Source organism: Thermobia domestica, chromosome 13 (assembly GCF_964235325.1).
Source record: "Thermobia domestica chromosome 13, izTheDome1.hap1.1, whole genome shotgun sequence".
Taxonomy (NCBI): domain Eukaryota; kingdom Metazoa; phylum Arthropoda; class Insecta; order Zygentoma; family Lepismatidae; genus Thermobia; species Thermobia domestica.
Window position 1 is genome coordinate 164,547,967 of NC_137466.1, and position 22,151 is coordinate 164,570,117.

The following is a 22,151-nucleotide window of genomic DNA, read 5'->3' on the forward strand; positions in this document are numbered from 1 at the left end:
AAATGTACTTTGAGTTAAACCACTCTTTCCTACAATTAATATTTACTTTCCAAATACCGTAGTTTTGCTTAGTTTTATCAATTTGAGTGTTTATATGAGCCTTATTTTTTTCAAAGCGTTTTTGAAAGGTGTAAATATTTTATCTACATTCAATTTTCTCTGTTTTGACACTACATTTGTGAAAATTGACCTTGTAGAAGCTGAGTTATATTAAGTTTTGTGTTCAAACACAGTTTCTTGCTAATATCCAAGATGGCGGCCAAAAATGGCGGATTTTGCCTGGTCAGATTTTAGTAGACTTTTGATATGTTATTCAGGGTACTTGATAGAAACTAAAACAGCAAAAATAATTTCTGTTGCAATTTGTTCTAGGTCATTCGGCATTTTGACTGGACTATTTATGTTTATGGGATAGCCAAGCTGAGACAAACATTATGAAGTGGACTGTGAACCTCGAGTGAATTATGTTCCTGGAGAATGCAACGTCAAACATGCTTCTATGGTAGATCCTAATAAGATACTACTGCCTCACTTCATATAAAGTTAGGATTTATGAAGAACTTTGTCAAAGCCATGGAGACAACTGGTGGTTTCAAGCATTTGCGACACATGTTTCCTATCCTGAGTGATGCTAAGGTTTCAGAGGGAGTGTTTGGTAGTCCCCAGATTAGGAAGCTCATGCTTGACGATAGCTTCCACAGCAAGTTAAACAGTGCAAACTAGCGGTCTGGACAGCATTTAAGTGTGTAATTTTCTGGGCAATAACAAATCAGAGAATTACACTGAAATCATACAGGACACGCTACAGAAATACAAAGAGTTGGGTTGTAGGATGTCTTTAAAAATCCACTTTTTACACTGTCACCTTAGCTTCTTTCCTGCTAATCTAGGTGCTATCAGCGACGAATAGGGGGAAAGATTTTACCAAGACATAATGATAATGGAATGAAGATACCAGAGACGATGGGATACCTTTAATGATGGGGATTATTGTTGGGGTCTTGTTAGAGAATGCAATACCTTTTACAAAAGAAAGAAGTAGTGTACATTTATGTTACTCAATGGAAGTTTCATACACTTTGGTAGTTTTAATGGCTTTTTAATGACATTTTTTGTATCACCAAATTAAGAGATCTGAAAGCAGAGACATAAATAAATACCGGTATCTTTATATCTCTAGAAATAATAATGCGACTGTTCTGAAACTTGGAGGGTTTATTGAGTATCAATCAAGATTTATTTGATTTAATTGTGTTATTATTAGTAAAGAGACAAGAGTTAGGGTTATGAAATATGCGGAAAAGGGAAGTTTTGACGGAATTTCCCAAAATTCCAACTGTCACGGAAACACTGTACGTGATGGTGAACAACTGAATGCGTATTCGAATTCAGCGCACACAGTTCCTTCAAAATCAGTTTTTTTCTCTTCTTGTTAACTAGTGTAATTTTTGTGCAACTTTTCTTCAGAAAAATATAAAATAAAAGTTATCGTTTGTTGTCGTTTCCTTTGTTAATGTAAATGTTGCAATTTATTTAAAATTCTCAGAAAATATCTATTGAAACTAGATTATATAAAACTATTGTCCTAATGCTTACTCTTTCAGTAGAAAGACATTAGAATTAAACCTCCAGTGACGTGTTAACGTACTTTTTTAATGTGCATATTCAAAAATGTATCTTGCAACACTTGCTAATAAGAAACAATTGCTAACTTTAATTTAAAGTAGAAGGAAACCAAACTTTGAAATATTTATCTTTTAAAATTCTCATTTATTCCTCATTTAAATATTTGAATAAAATACAGAAGAAATAGTTCATTGATTCCAGCTAGCGTTAATAAGCTTTGTTTAATGATAAGGTGTCCAGTTCATCGTATGCGTTTCTCATGTAACACATTATGCTATCTCTTTTTCCTTGTTTGAAATAAAAGGTGATTTTGCAACGGAGACAAGAAAGGGTGGTTATATATTTTCCTTGTTCTTATCGCTGTTCTAGACCTTGACAAGTACTTTTAGGTAGACCATTTTAATATCTTAATTTTAGTGGAGATAAAAGTCTGTAACATCGTTGTTCTTTGTTATTGGTCGTATATACCAGAATTATACACTTACAGAATGTGTTTGTGAGGGGAAGAAAATGCTTGTTTTACTGTTCTTAGAATGTATATTTTCCTTGTATAAAGGTTAACATATTGCGTATTATTTACTACAGAAAAGATAAGCTGTAAAAGTAGTCTTGATGTCCTTTTCGTACATAAATTCCTTTTGATCATCATTAGTCGAGTGCACTGTAATAGGTCCTTTTCGAAGATTACCAGGATCGGATTTAAAGCTGTAGGCTAGGATCGATTTGCCGCCTCTACCAACTAACTGGATCCAGTTTCTATTTTGTATTCTGATTTCAGTGAGATCCATCTTAGTATTGTTCTCCTATTTACGCCTGTGTCTTCCAAATGGTCGTTCTCCTATTGGATTTCCAGTTAAAACTTTGCAGGCTCGTATCCACGGGGTTCTAGGGGGCCGGGCCCCCTAAAGTTTTACTGGTCCCTTAAAATTTTCACGATAGGCTTGCAAATGAAGTATAATATAGTGATGAACTAAAATATGGTTGAATCGCTCCCCCTAACTTCTACCGCCCCCCCCCCCACATTTTTGAACTGGCTACCGGGCTGAAACTTTGTAAGCACTTCTACTTTCTTCCATTTTTTCTTTCTGATCTGCCCACCTGATGCTCTTAGACTTGATGACCCTAACAATGTTTGGTAAACGGTATAAATTATGCAATTTCTCGTTTTGAAGTTTCCGCCATTCCCCATTTCCGTTCCTCTTGGGTCCGAATATTCGTATCAGAATTTTATTCTCAAATACTTTCAGTCTGCGTTCGTCCCTCAGAGTAAGCTTCCATGTTTCGCAAGCATACAGCACAATAGTTATAATTATCATTTTATATATTTGAAGCTTCGATTATTAACATTTTATATACTTTAAACTGCAAATTCTTGGATAGAATTCGCAACTTAATAGTAAGAGCTTTCTGCAATCAGTCGACATATAGTTTCTACACTTGCTTACTTCTTAAACTACGTATTTATTTATTGTTTAAAGCGGTTGGGATAAACGCTCCGACGACGAAGATGGATATTCAAGACGAAGTACAAGTTACTTCAGTTACAAACGACAACTATAATAAAAGGAACTTAATAAAACAAAAGGTTTGCAACTCGTAGAAGATTCAGCTAAATTTCAGCTGCATTATTTTGTAGCGCACAGCTATATGGCCTGAGGAATACATCCAAGCTTGCATCGCACTGGCGAGCGTACCGGTTCAGTTCTTGTCGCTTTGCCAGTGGATGTAGTTACATCCACAAGGACGTTTCAAACTATTGTTTAAGACGCCCTGCATCCACCAACTCGGCAGTTCAAGTCCGGGTTACTAGAAAGGGTTGAAGTCACCTATGTGCCGAAAGTAACGTTCGCAAGAACCACATGCAGTGATCAATTTTTCATGAAGATTATAATCTTGGATTAAAGTATTATGATATTATGTTTAACATTTGTCGGTCCTCCCCTTAATAATTATACAACCTCGAAGCGGCGCAAATCTGTCTTGAACATTGGGGAGAGGGGGACGGGTAAGAGCGTTCCCATATTTTTTTAAGCGATGTTCAAAATATTTATAAACTTGAGAAACAATGCTATGGAAGATCAGGAGAGCAGAGTTGTCTTCAACATTGGGAGGCGAGTAGATATGAGGCTTATTCTGGAGGGACATCAATTTCATCTCACTTTCTTTTGTGGCAATCGGACACAAATCATCACATTTCTCCCCAAAAATCTCATTTCAAATTTAATTATTGGGGGACAGTCCCCCCAGTTCCAAGATTGGAGGGGACATACCCCTCATCCTCCCGGGATTTGCGCCATTGCAACCTCTTTAGCCCTTCCCTTAATGACACTGTCGGAGGATAGAGTAATTGAAAAATTGAAAGGATATCTTTAAGTTTTATGTCCCAGGGTTATGCCGGCGAGGGTAAAGGAAACGGTGATGATGAGAAATGAATGAAATAGTAGAAAGAAGACAGTGGGAGGAAACGGAAGAATCCAGAGAAAAGCCACGAACATGGTGTTTGTTCATCACAAAGTTCCCTTGGAGCGAGCTGGGATTGAACCAAGGACCCTATGCATCAGAGGTGAACGCTCCACCACTTTTGTTTTCAAGTTAACTGATTCACCGAACGTGCCTCATTAACTTGCTTAACTATTTATTACTAGGTTTTTACATGTTTTACTCGCTTAAGAGAAGCTAATTTTAGCTAACTCTATTTTGAACTTCAAAATATTGACTGGACATTCCTTAGCTGTTATTCTGAGGTTGACACCGCTATCGAATCATTTTATAATACAATATGTAATATTTTTGATAAGTGTATTCCTCTCAAGAAACAGGTAAATAGAAAGTACCCGTTTTGGTTTACTAAGAATATAATTAGGAAAATAAAAACAAAAGGCCATCACCACAGGGCAATAAAGCATAATAGGAGAAATATAGCTTATCACTTCCAAGAATTTAAGAAGTTACGAAATGAACTTAAAAAAGAAATTAGAACAGCACATAGTAACTTTGTTGCGAATATAGAAAGCACGTTACAAACTGATCCTTCCCAGCTCTGGACTTTTATTAAAACTAAGACCCAACACCTTAATTGTAACACGCTGACATACAATAGTCGAGAATTAGTTAGTAATGACGATATTGCAAATTCATTTGCTACATATTTTCAGTCAGTCTATAATAACGAAGATATCATGGATAGCAGTAGTAATAGTAACAGCTCATATGAGACACTGGAGAAATTAAGGATTCTAAAAATTGAGATGACTAAAATTAAAAAGGCAATAAGAAAATTGAAGGGGAAAGGAACGATAGGACCTGATGGTATTCCAGATTTTATAATAAAGGGATGTGAAGAACACTTTCTACTTCCACTCTATATTTTATTCAACCTAATTATTTCTAATTGTAAATTCCCCAGTAAATGGAAAATAACAAAAGTCTGTCCCATTCCTAAGTCTAATAATGGTAAAGATATTCAAAATTATAGGCCTGTATCAATATTGAGTACTTTTGCTAAAGTGTTTGAGTCTATTCTTTATAAACGGATTGAAAATCACATATAACTATCAATTTCAGAATACCAGCATGGTTTCGTCCAGGATAGATCGACAGTCACAAATCTCAGTATTCTTAACAACTTTATAGCAAGCACCCTAAATCAAGGTGGTCAAGTAGATATTATCTACACCGATTTTGCGAAAGCATTTGATAGAGTAAATCACAGGGTACTAATAGAGAAACTTCGTCAATTTAACTTCTCCGCAGAGTTAATTGAGCTGTTCGAGTCGTATTTGAGAGATCGAAGGCAGTTCGTTGTATATAAGGGATACAAATCAACCGAATACTTGCAACTATCTGGTGTTCCGCAAGGGTCAAATTTGGGTCCTCTACTATTTGTAATATTTATAAATGATCTTCCTAGATGTATAACGTATTCCCACAAATTGTTGTATACCGATGATCTCAAACTTTTTAGATGTATAAATTGCATAAATGACTGTAATCAACTTTAACAAGATATAAATTCAGTAGTGAAATGGTGTCAAAGTAATTTATTGAATGTAAATATTAGTAAATGTAAAATCATGAGTATTACAAAACGTAAAAAACCAGTGCAATTTAAATATTGAATTAATGAGACTCAACTACCCATTGTAAGTACTGTCAATGATTTAGGAGTAATGTATGATACGAAATTTACATTTGAACCTCATATTGATAACATAATAAATGAAGCGAACAAAAATCTTGGGTTTATTCTAAGAATTAGTAGGGAGTTTCGTAAATCTGCCACGCTTCAAAAATTGTATCAAACTTACGTTCGATCCGAACTCGAATATGCGACGCTTGTATGGAACCCAGGTACAAAAATTAACTCACTAAAAATAGAAAAAATCCAGTCCAAATTTCTTAGATATCTTGTATATAAGGAAACAAACATTTTCCCAAGAACTGAAAACTCTAATTCATTAAATAGGAATTTTGAAACTCTAACACTCAAAGAAGAACACTATCTGACATGATATTTTTATACAAGATACTTAATAATAAGCTAGACTGCAACGAATTGCTTTCGAGCTTTCAAATAAACGTACCAGGTCACAGTGGTTCAGAACGAGCAAAAACCTGGTCAAAACCTATAACCGTTTATAACAATGTACAAAATGCTTTTAATGCCTCAAATATGTGAAAATTGTATATTTATAGTACTAAGAATTAACGAACACGTTCATCGTTCGGTGGCGCTAGCCTGTGTGCTGGAGAGAGTTTGTAGGAAATGTTTGTAAATATTGATTAAGTACTACGTATTGGTATGCATTACGTCAGTACACACACACATAAAAATCTGCACTACATTCATGCATACAAGTCTTCATTACACTCACACACATAAATGAAAAACGAGAATTCATTTTGTAAATCACATTTGTAAGTCAATCATTACTGTCACTATCAATATCGCTGAATAAAAATGGAATGCCTTCATTCTTTTGTTTGCTGGACGCCGCGTTGGCTCCTTATGCTCCACGCTCCGACGTCTTTAACAGCAGTCGTCCTTCGTGTCACAAGCAACGTCTTCTCTTCCCGGTAGCCATGTGCCTAATACTCGAAAGAAAGGGATCAGAAGTAATAAGGAGCATATGCAGCATATCTTGATTCGTAATAGTGCGAGAGAATTTGCATGAGTGATCTTTCCGAAATGTTCGTAAGTCCCTCTTGTGCCTCTTCAGAAAGCTGACCTATTGGTAAAATGGCATTCTGTACCCGATCCATGAACAAGAATTTTATAGACACTAGCAGACACATAGAACCAACTGTAAAGATGAACAAAGAGTCAGTCTGTCTCCAGTGCCTAACTGTCAAAAACGTTGGGATCAATATCAAGTCCAGAATTGATTACGTATAATATCACCGAAAAACGTGTAATCAGTTGTTCAGAAATCCCCATTATTTGCGAAGATCGGTGTGAGTCCGCAAAACATCTAGCAGTGTTCACATCCTTGTTTGTTCCACTGTCTTCTACTTTGGGCCTATCGCATTAAGACCTATTTTTGCTCTAAACTGCTTCCGAATCTCATGTTTTCGTGATTTCAATAGTTCCTTGTGCTTCTTTCGAATTTGCCATATCTTGAAATCGAGTCTATATGCAATATAAAGGAGGCACTCAAAAAATCGTATGTACGCATGTAACACTGACAATCCAAAGAGAAATGAGGATGCGTCTATGTCTTTCAAAGAAACCCTCTCTAAATCTTTAATTTCCTTGGGAGATGCTTTGCAAATATAACACTTTCGAAGAGATTTGTTGTTCAGGAGTGCATTACAACTTTTCCATCTACCATAGTGAGAATGAGCTCGTGATGCACAGTAAATTGGAAACCAATGACATTCACAGTTGATAGGTGATCTTGAATCTGCTGTTCGATGCACTGGACTCGTTCAACTTTTTTTTTTTTTTTTTTTTTTTTTTTTTTGCAATAAAGCTTGAGATTTAATTTCTGCACTGACATCTGAAACAGTAATACTCTCATCTGACGGGTAACAACTTTCTTAGCCTCGAGTAATTGGTGGTAACTTGGACAAATGTCTGCCCTGCGTGTTTTGGCACCAAGACGTAGACAGTTGTATTGGTTTTTGGTTAACTTACGACCGAGAAGCAATGCACGCGCCTCTTCTTTGGTGCACGGTTTAAGTAAAATGCTCTGGCTCTTTGCGCTCATAAACGCTTGTCTCATCTTACGAACTCTAGTCGAAGTTGTTTCTGTCACCTCACGAAGTACTTTTTCTGCATCTTGTTGTTCTGATACCCGAAGCCTCATTTTGGCAGCAAAAGCCAGTTCCGACGTACTTGCAGATGTACGTAAATCTTCCACTTTCCTCCGTTTAGTTATGTCAATAGGTTCTCTGAAATCTTTCGATGGACAACCGCCAGGATTTGATCGACGTTCCATCTGTCTCCAGAATTTAAATGTCAGTTCTTCATCAAGCCATTCTCTATGTGTCTTTAGGAAATGTCATGATTTCTGCCACTCTTATACAGTTTTTGGTACACTTGGCTGCAAAACCTGGAAACAATTATTCGAATGTCTTCACTAACGTGGGCTGGGTTTTCACCAAGGTCCAATTACGTCAAAACCCAGGTCTGGACATGCTGTGTTTGTTCCCTTTGACAACGTCCTTACATTTCTCTCATTTTCGCATTGACCTGGATGCGTCTCAGCATCATTATGAACTATAGATGTCCTGCACGTAAAAAGTAGAAATAATTAATTTCAGTGTCCTGTCACCACACTCAATCACAAAGGAACACGTATTTCACGAATTCGCACATATTCGCACCTAAACTTTCTGAAAAACAATTCATCATGGATTATTCTTTCAGGCCATTTCAATAACTCTGCTGGGGAACGCTGGGCACTATACTAAATATCTGTAGTTTTGTGGAATTTTTGCTAAAGCAAATTAGATTTTGTCACATTAACATATTTTGTTCGAGGAAACGTAGATATGGAATATACTGCATAGCCACTTTGGATAGTTGCAGTGCTTGAGAGGTATGTTGGTACCATATACAACAAATGTTTCTTGTAACCACATATTCTCAGATACCAAGCCATGAACTTGAATGACAAATACTCTATTTGGCAGCTATTTCACAGATATGTCCACAATGGTTAGCTTTCACCCTTTCTAACTCACACGTTACATGTTACTCGTGTTCATTATTTGTATATAATAAACTACGGATATTTCGTAATCCATACACTAAACCAGTATCCTTCTAACGCAATTTTCAAAAATTGGGTTTTGGCCAGCTTTTTGCTCGTCCTGAACCACTGTGCAGGTAGAAAAACACGCCCAGAAAACTATAACTTCTTTAATTGTGCAAAAACAAGGACGAATATCCTAAATAAGTCGCCAATATGGAGGATTAGTGCAACCTACAACAGACTCTTAAAAATGACATATAATATAGATATTTATGCTGATTGCCTCAGAAGGTTTAAAACGGAAATTGTAAATATATTATTTCATGAAAGATGAGCACTGTAATTGGGTATAATACCTGTTGTGTTCTGTTTCAATAAATAAATGAATTAACTCGCTTTTCCATTAACCTAGAACGACCGGGACATAAACACAAAAACATCGAGGACAGTTAAAATTCCAAAGGATCTCCCATCGGGAATCGAACCCGGGATCCCCTACACCAAAGGCGCACGTCCTAGCTACTAGACCAACCGAGAGGGCTCACTACTCTCATATAGTCATTGAATCGGGCCGATATGTCCCCATAGTGAGGCAGATATGGCGAAAAGACTTGTCACTGTGTCTTCCAAGTAATGAAATAATAATAATAATCTACACGTAGGCTATAAGTTTTGGACTTATTTGAGGCACTAGTCTTTATGACTTACAAATGTATAAGCCGAAAAATTTTAATTTTATTAGCATATATTATATAACAATTGCAAAGCTAATTCATAATCCATAACAGTGCGTTACAATGACTTAATAATTAATTTGCGTTTTAATAGAGAAGGGAAAAAATGATACCTTAAGCAAATCAATAGACGATTAACTGTGGCTTTGAATGTAAGCAACGCAAAGCAACCAAAAACAAACAACACATCACATTTATTTTGTTATAGAAGAAATATTTTCTTTTCCTTCTTACGAACAAACCTCACTACAAAGGGAAGATTTTAATGTAGTTCTTTTTGTTCATCGTTTTCTTCCAAGTCGCTCACTGACTGCTGTTTCAAACAATGCAAACTGTCCGTAGCCAAAGACAAAAAGCATACAGTTATAACATTGTGAGATGAATTCACTACACTTATCTTTATGATTCAAACATTCTTCTACTTCAGCCCATTTATGTTACGTTTTATTGTTGTTTTGGCTTTACGTTATTCGAATGGCAATAAATGTTGCATTATTTAAATGAGATATTATTTAAGAAGACGCTTTATATAAGTTTAACATGTCGACGGTGAAGGAGTTATTGCTGTTCTACTAGTACGACTGTTAAGCCCGGAAGATGGCAGTGGAGTTCAAGGTTATTTTGGTGTTCTCGGTGTTGATCTCACAGGTAATTAAATATTCTTTCTACAAATATTATTGGTCTATTTGTTTAGAATATCGTTCACTTCACTTTCAAGAACAAAATATAACTGCATGCAATTGTTTCGTTCATTATTCAGCTTTTAAAGACTAATTAATTATAAGTATGAATAAAGTTTGGTAGGTAGTAATTTTATTTTTATTGTACTCACATTCAGCAGCGTCGTTTTTCGGATTTTGTTTGGGGCACAAAACTCTAGATGTGAGTAGGTTTTCCTGTTTTTCATTGGTATACAGTATATGGTATTTTATGGATTAAAATGTACCGTATACAAATGCCAAACTTGGGGAGGGGTAATTTCCCCCACCTGGAGCCCCAAATGATGCTCCTGATTCTATTTATCCCCTAATGAGAGTACAGTGTATTGAGGTAGGGATGCGCACGAGACGAGTCGAGACAGGATTTTCCTTTCAAAATTTGAGTCGAGACACTCTTCCAATAGAAAAATATACATTTTTCGAGTCGAGACATCACTTTTACAGCACATTTTCGAGACGAAACAGGCACAAATCTTGTCTCCTGCGCATCCCCAAAAATCACATAGATTAGTAGAGTAGGATATAAGATCCACCTCTGGTGACAATTGTATTCCTAGATGAATCTCTTATAAAGTTGCTATGTATTTGATCGTGTAACACAGAAACATTCAGTCTTAGAATTGTATGACTAGTTTGTTGTCATTCTGTATTCATACAAATGATAAAATATTCCTGGAAAGTGTCCAAACGATCAATATCGAGTTACTGAAAGATGGCCTCTGACAGCTACACATGTAAACAAAACGAGAGGGAGGATTCTTCGCCAATCACAGCAGTATTCTTTCATGCTGTTGCTAGGCAACGGAGGTCATTGACCGCGCTGTTGCCGGTAGTTGAGACGACTTGTTAAATGTCTTAAGTTTGTACACAGAGCTGCTGTGTCTGTTGCAGAGCCTCTGGCAACAGCGCCCAATACTCCACGTGCTCTACCCAACTGTCAGAAGCCACCTTTCCTTGCGCACACAGTAGTTTCTTATCTAATTCAAGTACCTATTCAATTTACCTTTCATGTGCATTTCTACACAAAATCGCCATAATAAGAGCCATATTGTGTAATCACTGGCAGGTCACTTGTCGGAAAGTAGAAATTAATCTTTGGGTTTTGATCTTGAAATTACCCTCTTTAATTTCGCTCAGCAATTGCTTCCTCTTTTGTCAACCATACTTTTCATCATATCCTTCAATATAGATTTCCTCTGAAACAGTATTGTAACCAGTTCCTTTTCCCCTTACTACTAATTATCTCAAATATGTTTTCTCTCTCTCTCTCTCTCTGTTATTCCTAACATGCTCTTATTAGTTTTATGTTTTCACTTATCCTCCTTTTCCATATTATTCACTTTTCGAATGTTTCCTGTTATTTTTCTTTGCTTGCAACAGAGATAATGTTCTTCTGGTAACATTAACTGAACGATATTTAAGAAAAATGAAATCTTTGAGTTTTACGTCCCACGATTATGCCGGTTAGGCTAAAGGAGACGGTGATGATGAGTAATGAATGAAGAGTGGGAGGAAACGGGAGAACCCCGAGGAAACCCACGCACACGGTGTTTGGCCATTACAAAGTTCACTTGGCGGAGGCTGGGATCGAACCCGGGACTCCAAGCACCAGAGGTGAACGCTCTACCACTGAGCCTCCGCGGGCCACGATATTTAAGAGTTAATGATACTTTTAGGTTACATATCTTTTTAACCGTAGTGTTTACATTGGCGGATTTAGAAGGTAAATACTGGGGGCCGGTCAGAACCCAGACCATGATAGGTATACCATAAGTTTACTATAAACTTTGAGAATATATGTAAATACTTGTAATAGCTTAAATTATTTTTGGGATTTGAAAAACAGGGAGGGTCTAGGCCCCTCCGGCCCCGGTTTAAATCTGTCACTCAGTGTTTACTGCCCTCTTGCTAATGCCATATTTAGGACTCGGAAGTTGAAGAACTAAAAATTGCCTAAAATGGACCTATAAAAGGCCTAAAAATATTTACAAAAGGATCTAAAAACTGGGGAAAAAGGGCGTAAAAATAAGACCCAATTTAACTAGAGTTGCATATTTAACCCTTTCCGGATCCTGTCATTTTGGGCTATTTTTTAGACTTTCAGTCAAGCAGCTACTGCATCGTCACTATTTATCCTAGGATCATGGTTCATACCTCATTCTCTTCAGGATAGAGCAGGCTTTCAAATAGTATCACTTCCATGCCCATACCATATACCAGGAGAGGGAAAATTGATGTCAAAGGGAAAATTTTGATGGGGAAATGTTTTGTCCAAATTTGGGCCCCCCTGTGTGAACGTAGAGACCTCCAAAAAATCTCATGAATAGTACTTGGTAAACTAAATGTGTGTACGAAATTTCAAGTTTCTATCTTGAATAGTAAGGGCGGGAGAAATTTTATCAGGAATTCCCACCATGCCCAAAACTACCGCAAAACACCATGATCTCAGGGAAAAAAATCCTGAGACATCCCTAATTACCCTAGGGTCATGTTTCGCCCATCATTCTCTTCAGAACAGAACTACCTTTCAGACGGTATGACTCACGTGTCTCTATCATGTATGTAAAGGGGGAAATCCCGAAGAAAGGGATTTTTTGGGTCTAAAAATCCATTTTTTCAACTTTTGCCCCTCTGGACCCCCCTGTTTTTACGCAGAAATCGAAAAAAAACTTCTGGTAAATACTACTCGGTGGACTGAATGTTTGTGCAAAATTTCAATCTTCTACGTGAAAAAATAGGCCCGCCAGAAAAAAATTCCCTACCATGCCCCACTTTTACCCTATACAGAAGTATATTTGGATAAAAATTCACTGAGACGGCCCTAATTACCCTAGAATAATAATTCGACCGTCGATCTCTTCAGAATGGAACTGCCTTTCAGACGGTATGACTCACGTGTCCCCATCGTGTATGTGAGGCGGGAAAATGACGAAAAACGGGATTTTTGGGGTAAAAATATCCCTTTTTAACCCTTTGTCCTTCTGGTTCCCCCCTGTTTTAACACTGACATCGGAACAAAAAATCTGGTAAATACTACTCAGTGGACTGAATGTTTGTGCAAAATTTCAATCTTCTACGTTCAAAAATAAGCCCGCCAAAAATATATATACCGACAATGCCCCACTTTTACCCTATACAGAAGTATATTTGGATAAAAAATCCCTGAGACATCTCTAATTACCCTAGGATAATAATTCGACCGTCGTTTTCTTCAGAATGGAACTGCCTTTCAGACGGCGTGACTCACGTGGTCCTATCATGTATGTGAGGCGGGAAAATGACGAAAAACGGGGTTTTTGGGGTAAAAATATCCCTTTTTTAACCCTTTGCTCCTCTGGTTCCCCCCCCTGTTTTAACACTGACATCGGAACAAAAAATCTGGTAAATACTACTCGGTGGGCTGAATTTCAATATTCTACGTTCAAAAATAAGCCCGCCAAAAAATAATGAACATAGGCTTAAAAAGGGAAAAAATACATTTTAAGATTATGACGTCATCACCTCCTATGTCTGGACGCAGGACGGTCTGAAACCATATGTAATGTCTTCTACAATGTCTCTGGACTTGAGAAAAAAAACGGACAAACAGCTCAAATAGAAGAGAAATAACACAATGTACCATGAAAAATGCGTATGGTACAAATTGTACCAAGGATCTGGAAAGGGTTAATGGATATAATGCTCAAGAAATACAAGCTTCTAGTAGGTTAACGGTCTGTCCTTCTTCCACAAGCTGAAGTACAAACTATAATAATAATAATAATAATAATAATAATAATAATAATAATAAATTCACCCTCATCCCCCTTGCTGGAGGACATGGTTAACACCCTCTTATCTGATTTGTGATTGTTGCAGATCCGGTCTTATCAGTCCAGTCGTTGAAGAATGTCCTATCTTTTGAATTTTCTTTACTAAATAAAAGATGTGATTCGAGTTAATGGCCAGTAAATTTATTATCGAAAGATGAAGTGCAAAAAAAGACGTTAAGACCTATTAAAAACTTTTAAAAAGACCAATAAACATACAACGCCGAAAAAGGCAAAAAAGGACAAATAAAATCCACCATTTTCTGGCCTTCAATGACCCAAAATGAACATGTATTATGTTAAGCCTGGTCTTCGGGCACTCGTAAAAAAAGACGATTTTTCCCTCAACTTCCGGGCCCTAGTCATAATTAAATGCTTGATAGAAGTATATTTTAGGACCAGTTTTACTTTAACATACGGCATGGTTTTGTTGTTCGCCATATTTTCTAGTGTCATAAAAATTAGTTGTTTTTATATTCGCGAAAACTATGAATGAGGATTTACACAATGATCAATGCTCGATTACTTGATTAGGCTCAATGTTGTTTATGGATTTCAGGCACGTAGCCATGATTTCGTAATAGGGGGGATCTGTGACGAAATACTGTGGTTACATACCAGGAGCTCGATCTATCTAAACTGTTTTAGTGGCAACATAACCATATTCAGTGGCGTAGCAATAGGGTAGATAGGCAGGGTAGGCATTGCCTACGGGCACAGACAGTTTCGGTACATGAGGGGGCACCTCAGGTTTTTAATAAAATAGAAGCAAATTACATAAATGGAACCCGAAATTTTCTCGGTCTTCATTGCCGAACATGGCAAGAATAAAAACTCCTGCTCACTTTACTCGCAGTTTATTACATTTGCGTATCAAATCATTGGCATTACTGTAAACTCGTTGAGGTTATAGCACTATGTGATTAAGAAATTAATCCTCCTGTATTAATACGATTTCAGTGCTATATTACATGCTGAGCTTATTAACTTTAAATAAAATTTCCCTGCGGAACACACTTCAACAATGATGACAAATTCTATGACCTATAAGATCTGAATTAAAACGAGTTAAAAAGTGTTGCCATGATTATGAGACACAACACAATTGCCACGTACAGCGGCTACATAGAACCAAGCACAAGCACCAACTGCCAGGGGGCGACCAAACGAGCACCCCAAAGTAAATTTTCGAACGTATTTTCTAATATCACAGTAACAAAATGTAAAATATAGGCTAGAACTAGGTAGGGGCGCCAAAAAGACACTATTTGACCGGGTGAAAATTTTGCTCATGAATTGGACATCTCCGATCTGATAAAAGAATTTACAGAAGCAAAATTGAGAAAGAAACGCTTCTGATTTTGTATACAATTTGTCGATTAAAAAAACTGCAAATAGAAAAAAATGCTTATAAGAGGTTTCACAAGGTTTATTATTTATTTTATAATTATGTAAAATCGTAAAATACTATATAGATAAATTCATTTCAAATCCTTTTGATAATACTTGTTGATACATTACTGTTTATTTACACTACCACTGCAAAAAAGTCCAAGTATTTTAATGAACAGGACACTCTCTCCAGTTTACTTTTAAAAGACATACTACAACGATATAAAAAGAAAAACGGTCAATATCCTCCCACTAATAATTTTCGGTTTACTGTCGTTTCTGCCCGGGGCGTATTCGATGGGTGAGGGGCGCCCTGGGAATTTTGTCTAGGGGCGCCAAACGCCATTGTTACGCCACTGACCATATTGGTTTGTTACAACAATAAAATAAAGATATATTAGTAAGTATTTTAATAACAAACTATGAAGAAATCTCGAGTAAAATATTTTAAAAAAGTATTGAAAAAGATACAATCTTTCGAGGTCATTCAAACTCGGTTCTTCTTGTCTTCTTCTTTTTCTTATCTTCGTTGAATGCCGTCAAGGACAGCAACTAGATCTGTTTCGGCAGTAAAGACATTGTAAAAAATGGATTAGTGTTGCCGCGAAATTGAAAATTCCTTTAACAAGTGTAATTGGAATCTATGTTGCCAGGCTCAGATTATTGGTGATTGTGGGCATTTCTTAAGTTCTACCTGAGAATTTATCTGATCGAACCGGTTTATCAATAGTCATTTGTACTCCATAGGATTAGCATGGAGCTAGATGGAATTCGGAATGCTCCGTTACAAAAATATCCATTTTTAACTTGACCCTCGTTTTCTCCACACAAAGTTCCTCATAAGAAAGAGTAACGAAACGCTTTCTGTAACTTTTTATTTTTAACATTGATTCTTCTTTTCTCGTTTTTTTTCTCTTTCATCCTTCCTTATTTTTTCATTTTTGGTTTTGAAGCGGGTTCGGACCCCCCTGGATTCACCCCTTGGCTACGTGCCTGATCGATTTGTATATACAGGGTGTCCGGAATGGGACTGACTGTTTCTAAAAGTGTATAGTTTTAATATGGTCAGAGATACAGAGAAAAATTCATATTGAAGGAAAACTTTAAAAGTTTTGTTCAGCAAATGTTCATACTTGAACAACTACCGGTGACGGCGCTAGTATCGCCGATAAACAGAAATGGCGCCGGCAGTCGAAAAGGTGCAATGCGTGTGGTGGTTTGCAGAGACCTACGCACTCCTCTAACAGCACAGGATGTGCTAGGCATGTACCATTTAGGTGTCCCAGCTTTTTAGATACTCGACACTTGGCACATATGATATTCATGTGCTAAGTATGTACTTCAGCTACGTACAGTTTTAGGCACTTGTTACACCTAATTGATATTTGTAACTATGTACCACAAATGTAGCATTTATATACCTGGCTCAGTTTACGCACTCTAACAGTCATTTGTTTTTATATCGTCACTTGGAACATATATCTGTCATGTTCTAGGTACGTCCTTTAGGTACACACTGTTTCAGATACTCTAACAGCACAAGATATGCTAGGCATGCTACATTTAGGTGTTCTAAATTCATCTCCTATATTTGATGCAATTGTTGCTTCTTTTTCTAAGCGATTGTGTACTAGAAGCAACAAACGCATCAACTTTATTAGATGGAAACTGTCGCCGATCATTTGAAAGTGAATATGGAACAACCATGAAATAAAGTAAATAGACACTCGTCATTTTATTATAAAATTACATGGTGAGTAGATTTTATCTGATCCCAAACGGTTATCTCGAATATACATGGTTAAAGGAACACTATTATTAGCCAAATTCAAAATACCTCAACAATTTATTCCTGAACAAACAACATTGTTTTTATCGCCTCTGTGGCCAAGCCATACGTTCGTGAGACTTCGTGCTATTCACATCGTCTCTCGCTCGCTGACTGTTATGTAACACACGACGAGTCGATATAAGTTTGTGTACTGTGCGACTGTCTTAGTGAGATATTGTATTTATTAGTGACTTCTATATCTACATATATTTGTTTCTTTGTGTGATTTTTGTGGTCGTTCTACGACGAAAATTCATCATGAGTTGTTTGCGTTAAGATACATTACGTATAAATTTTGGCCAAGTAAGTCAAAAGTCTACTTCAATTTTTGTCCATGAATAGATACGAAACACGTTCAAATTAAGAATTGTTCAAATTCATAGCATTATATAAAGATTATATAAAGAAATGGATTATATAAAGAAACAACTGTATATTAAGTTAATCAACAAGGTGTTGTGTGAACGAATTCTGACTTCAACTCATGGTGAAATCAAATTCACCGATAGTGACAAGTAACATTTACTTCCTATTGATCTCGCTGACAACAGTCTTACCGTCGTTAAAGTGTCTTTGTGCCCCATGGAACTTAGTAAATCAACAGTTAACACGAGTGTTTTCTCAGTATGGTGAAATACAGTCAATTATAGACGAACAGTATTCTGCAGATCATGTATATGCCACCCGTACTGGACGTAAATTAATTAAAATAAAGGTTAAACAAAATATTTCTTCATTTATTACAGTGTGTGGTTTGCGCCTCTTTTGTAGTTATTCAGATCAAATCCAAACTTGCGCGTTGTGCAATTCACAGGAGCATTTTGTTCAAGAATCCCCCGAATAAAAGGTTCGCCCTTCAAAGTTCATCTGCCAGTTCTAAGTTCTCAACCGCCACCGCTTCGTAATCCTTATAATCTTCCACATGAAAAGGTGTCTCTGCATACTGGTACCTACACGGAATTTCCTCTTTTCACTTCTGCTCAACTTGGTATTTCTTCAAGTCCTGACGTTCCAGCACCTGAAACATCTCACGATCCTGTCATTCGCCCCGACCTACCAATGGAAGAAGTTAGTAATAATGGGGATACCTGAGGACACTTTTGGCCCCTGGGTTCCTGCCTTAGGACCCATGCGCCGGGCGCCCACCTTAGCATTGCCTTTGGGATCACGTCATAGGATCACGTGGTGTTAGGCCACGCCCCTTTGGGTCACGTGATGTTAGGCTACGTCTTTTTTGGATCACATGGTTTTACGTTCGCCTTTATGGGGTAGTTTTACCGAGGGGTCGATTCCTTTTACGTCATAAAATTTTTTGGAGATAGTTACCTTTTGATGGAATATAGGTGTATGTAGAGTCCATCTTGTGATATTTGTTTTCAACTTTTGCACCCCTATAGTGTGACGTCCGCCGAAATTTTGTGCCCTGTCCCCTATGGCTTACATAGTTTTATGCTTCACCTTTATGGGGTAGGCCCACCAAGTGGGTTATTTGGTTCCCTTTTGTGTGTATAAAATTGGGAGATTGTTACCTTTTTATGGAGTACAGGTGTATGTATAGCCTACCTTATTTTTGTTCTCTTTGATGGGTAAAATTTGAGGCCCTGCGCCCACCATAGCATCATCTTTGGGATTACGTTATGGGGTTACGTAGTATTAGGCCACGCCTTTTTGAGTTCATTATGCTCTGCCTTTATAGGGTAGTGCCACTGAGGGGTCTATTTCGTTCCTTTTTATAGGTATAAAATTTTGGAGATTGTTATCTTCGTTTCTTAATGTATGTATAGTCCGTTCCCTTTGAGGAGTATCAATGATTGATTTTGGGGCCTTATTACGTTATACGATTATTTGTAAGCGTACTTAAGATCATTCCCTTAAATTTGAGGGAAACGCGAGGGCTAAGCGAAACGATGATGATAAATGATAGGACGAAACAGGAGAAAACATGAACTTACTTGGCTGAGAATTGAACCAAGGACCTCACACATCCGAGACAAGCGCTGAGCCACCATGCCCCATTCAGTGCGAACAATTTCAAGTATGAAAAGAAGATGAGTAAATTTAAGCAGGTTGTGTTACATTACACATGTCTGTTCGTTGTTACGCATACGAGTTTGTTGTGAAATTGCAGAATCTGCTTTTACGAAGAGTATAATGTCTTATTACATCGGCATGTTTCTTTCAGCTGACGGGTTTTCAACACTCAGCTTTACATTTATGTCAAAAACAGTTTCGTAACATATCGATAAGTGTTACATTTTTTTCAGTCAAGTTTATGGGAAATGAATCACGTTTTAAATGTGTTAATTTGAATGTCGTAATAAATTAACGAAAGCATATTTATTGTCAACGGTATAATGTCCTGATCAGAATGCGATACTAGATGATTAATTAAAATATGTTGTAACTATTGATGTGTCAGGACAAACGTGAATAACGTCACGATCGATTGTTACATGTCGTTTCGGCTCATGATACATGATGTTAATATAGAAAGCTGTGTTTTCATTGGTTCTTCATGATGTCATTTATTAATTTCCTCGTTTTCTAATTGGGTGATAGTGATGTCAGTTTTTAGTTGAAGACGTTTCTGACCTAAATAAAAATCTAAATTTCATTTTTCAAGAACTACTACGAAGATCTTGAAATTAAGCAGGTGTACCTCTAGTGACAGCGTGACTTTACTCCGTTCATTGAATTTGAGGTAAGTTCATTGAGATTCTAACCTCAGACAAGTTTCGAAAACCGCGTTACTCAATATCCGTGGAGTGATTTTGAAACGTATTACGCATGAGGATAAAATTGTTATTACTAACGCACTGTTTTAACCCTTTTAAATTATGGCTTTTTTGAGGTATTTTGTAGACTTTCACTCAATCACCTATTGCGTCAAGACTATTTATCGTAGGATCATGGTTTATACCCCGTTTTGTTTCTAGTAAAGCAGTGTTTCCAACTGCGTCCGTAAAATTTCCCTAAAGTGTATCAAATGCGGGAAATTTTTGCTCAAAGTGGGGGAAAAGGGATTTTCTTTTTAAAAATCCCTTTTTTTATCGCGAATATCTCCCCTTTGGTATAGGATACGATCATGCAAATGCTACTAAAAAAACTCTGCTTTATGGTGAAGAGAATGAAATACAAAGAGTCGCCCTGGGATAAATAGTTTTGATGCTACAACCGATTTACATATTTTACCTTGATAATACCTTTCTAGTGAATTTCTATACTATCATCATCATCATCAAGACTGCTCATTGTGGGAACATGAATTGTATCTCGTTTTCTTTGCCATAAACCAGTCTTTTAAAAGGTACCACTCGCATGTCTCTAGCATGTACCATAGTGGAGAAAATTCGCGAAAAAGGGTTAATTTTTGTCAAAAATCCTCTGGCCGGCTCACAGAACCCACAGAACCCCTAAAAAATCTCAAACATACTACATACTATGTGTAATAACTGTACGAAGTTTCAATGTTATATCTTGAAAAATAAGAGAGGAAAAAATATTGCCCCATGTGCAAACAGTATCAGCTTTCTCCTATGTGAGCAATGGATAACCCATTCTTATATAAAAATTTCCTGACTCATCCCTAACTATCCTAGAAACATGATTAATACACCGTAAGGCAGCCTTTCAAATGGTACCACTCAAATTTCGCTACCGTGTACCTGCGAAGAGAAAATGGGGAAAGGGATTTTTTCTTTTTTAAAAAACCTTTTTTTTTCATTTTGGATTTGGATTTTACCACTTCTGTACACGATAGGGAAATTTGAGTGGTACATTTCGAAAGCCTGTCTTATAACAAAACCAACGAGGTACAAACCATGGTTCTAGGGTAAATAGTAATGTGTCAGGGATTTTTTGAAAAACTTCTCAAATAGACCCTTTTTTTAAACCCATCGTCCATGTTTGTGACGTCACAGCCCCCAGACAGAGCACGCGAGACTGCAAAATGCCCATAAAATATGTTCTATGATGCTTCCATATTTGAATGAATGAAAAAAAAAGGTCTAAAAAGCTTTACTAGAGACTTATAAAGCAAATTCCGAAGGTCGACGCCATGGCACAGGTGTTGTGCCATCATAATTTAAAAGGGTTCATTTAGCATGAAATATTTAGACTATCAGGGAAAATGAATGATCATGAAGGAATTAGTGGGAGTACCCCGAACAAAATCACATTTACTTGTCCGGGGATCGAATCAGGAACCCCACATACCGCAAGTATCGTGTTTTCTGAAACTAAGCACGAGAAATGATTTGCTGACTTTGGTTTAGCGTCCCTTCAGCTTAATGTTGAAAATGAGCGTCCGCCGGTGTTTGAACCTGGGCCAGAGGTGCGTAACGCTAACCACTTAGCTATGAAGAAGCTCAGTTTCTAAAAGTTACCACTTTTCAAAACTACGCATGAATTTGTTCCCCGAAAAGTTTTACAGCGAGACGTGAACCTACAGTTTAATGTGGGATCTGATCTGTCGCCGTGAATCGAATTCGAGTCTTCCTTCTCTAACCGCTCGAAACAGCAGACGCATGAGATTTTGTTTCCGTTTCATGTTCGTCATACTTTTCAAAGTTCAGTGTAAAAAAAAAAAAAAAAAAAAAAAAAAAAAAATGCTTACTACAATGATTCTCTCAGCACAGTTAGAAACATTTTCATTTATTCTTTTAAAACTATAGAATCGCAGATTAGTTACATTGATGTTGGTCCCGGGTTTAATTTCTAGTATGACAACAATAAACGTTTTAAACAGTAGAACTATTTGAGATATGATAATTCTTTGAGGATTGATCGTGTAGTCATTTTTATTACTGTTAAACGTGTAAGCGAACTCTGATTTGGGAATT

General features: G+C 36.9%; 1 protein-coding gene across 1 annotated transcript in view; it reads left to right on the forward strand.

The window, feature by feature from the left end:
* The first annotated feature begins 10,081 nt into the window (after positions 1-10,081).
* LOC145669323 (uncharacterized) overlaps positions 10,082-22,151 on the forward strand; it is a 70,163-nt gene continuing 58,093 nt past the window's right edge. The window contains exon 1 of the mRNA XM_081737631.1: positions 10,082-10,207. Coding sequence (XP_081593757.1) covers positions 10,157-10,207 — 51 coding nt within the window. The 5' untranslated portion in view covers positions 10,082-10,156. The remainder of the gene's footprint in view (positions 10,208-22,151) is intronic.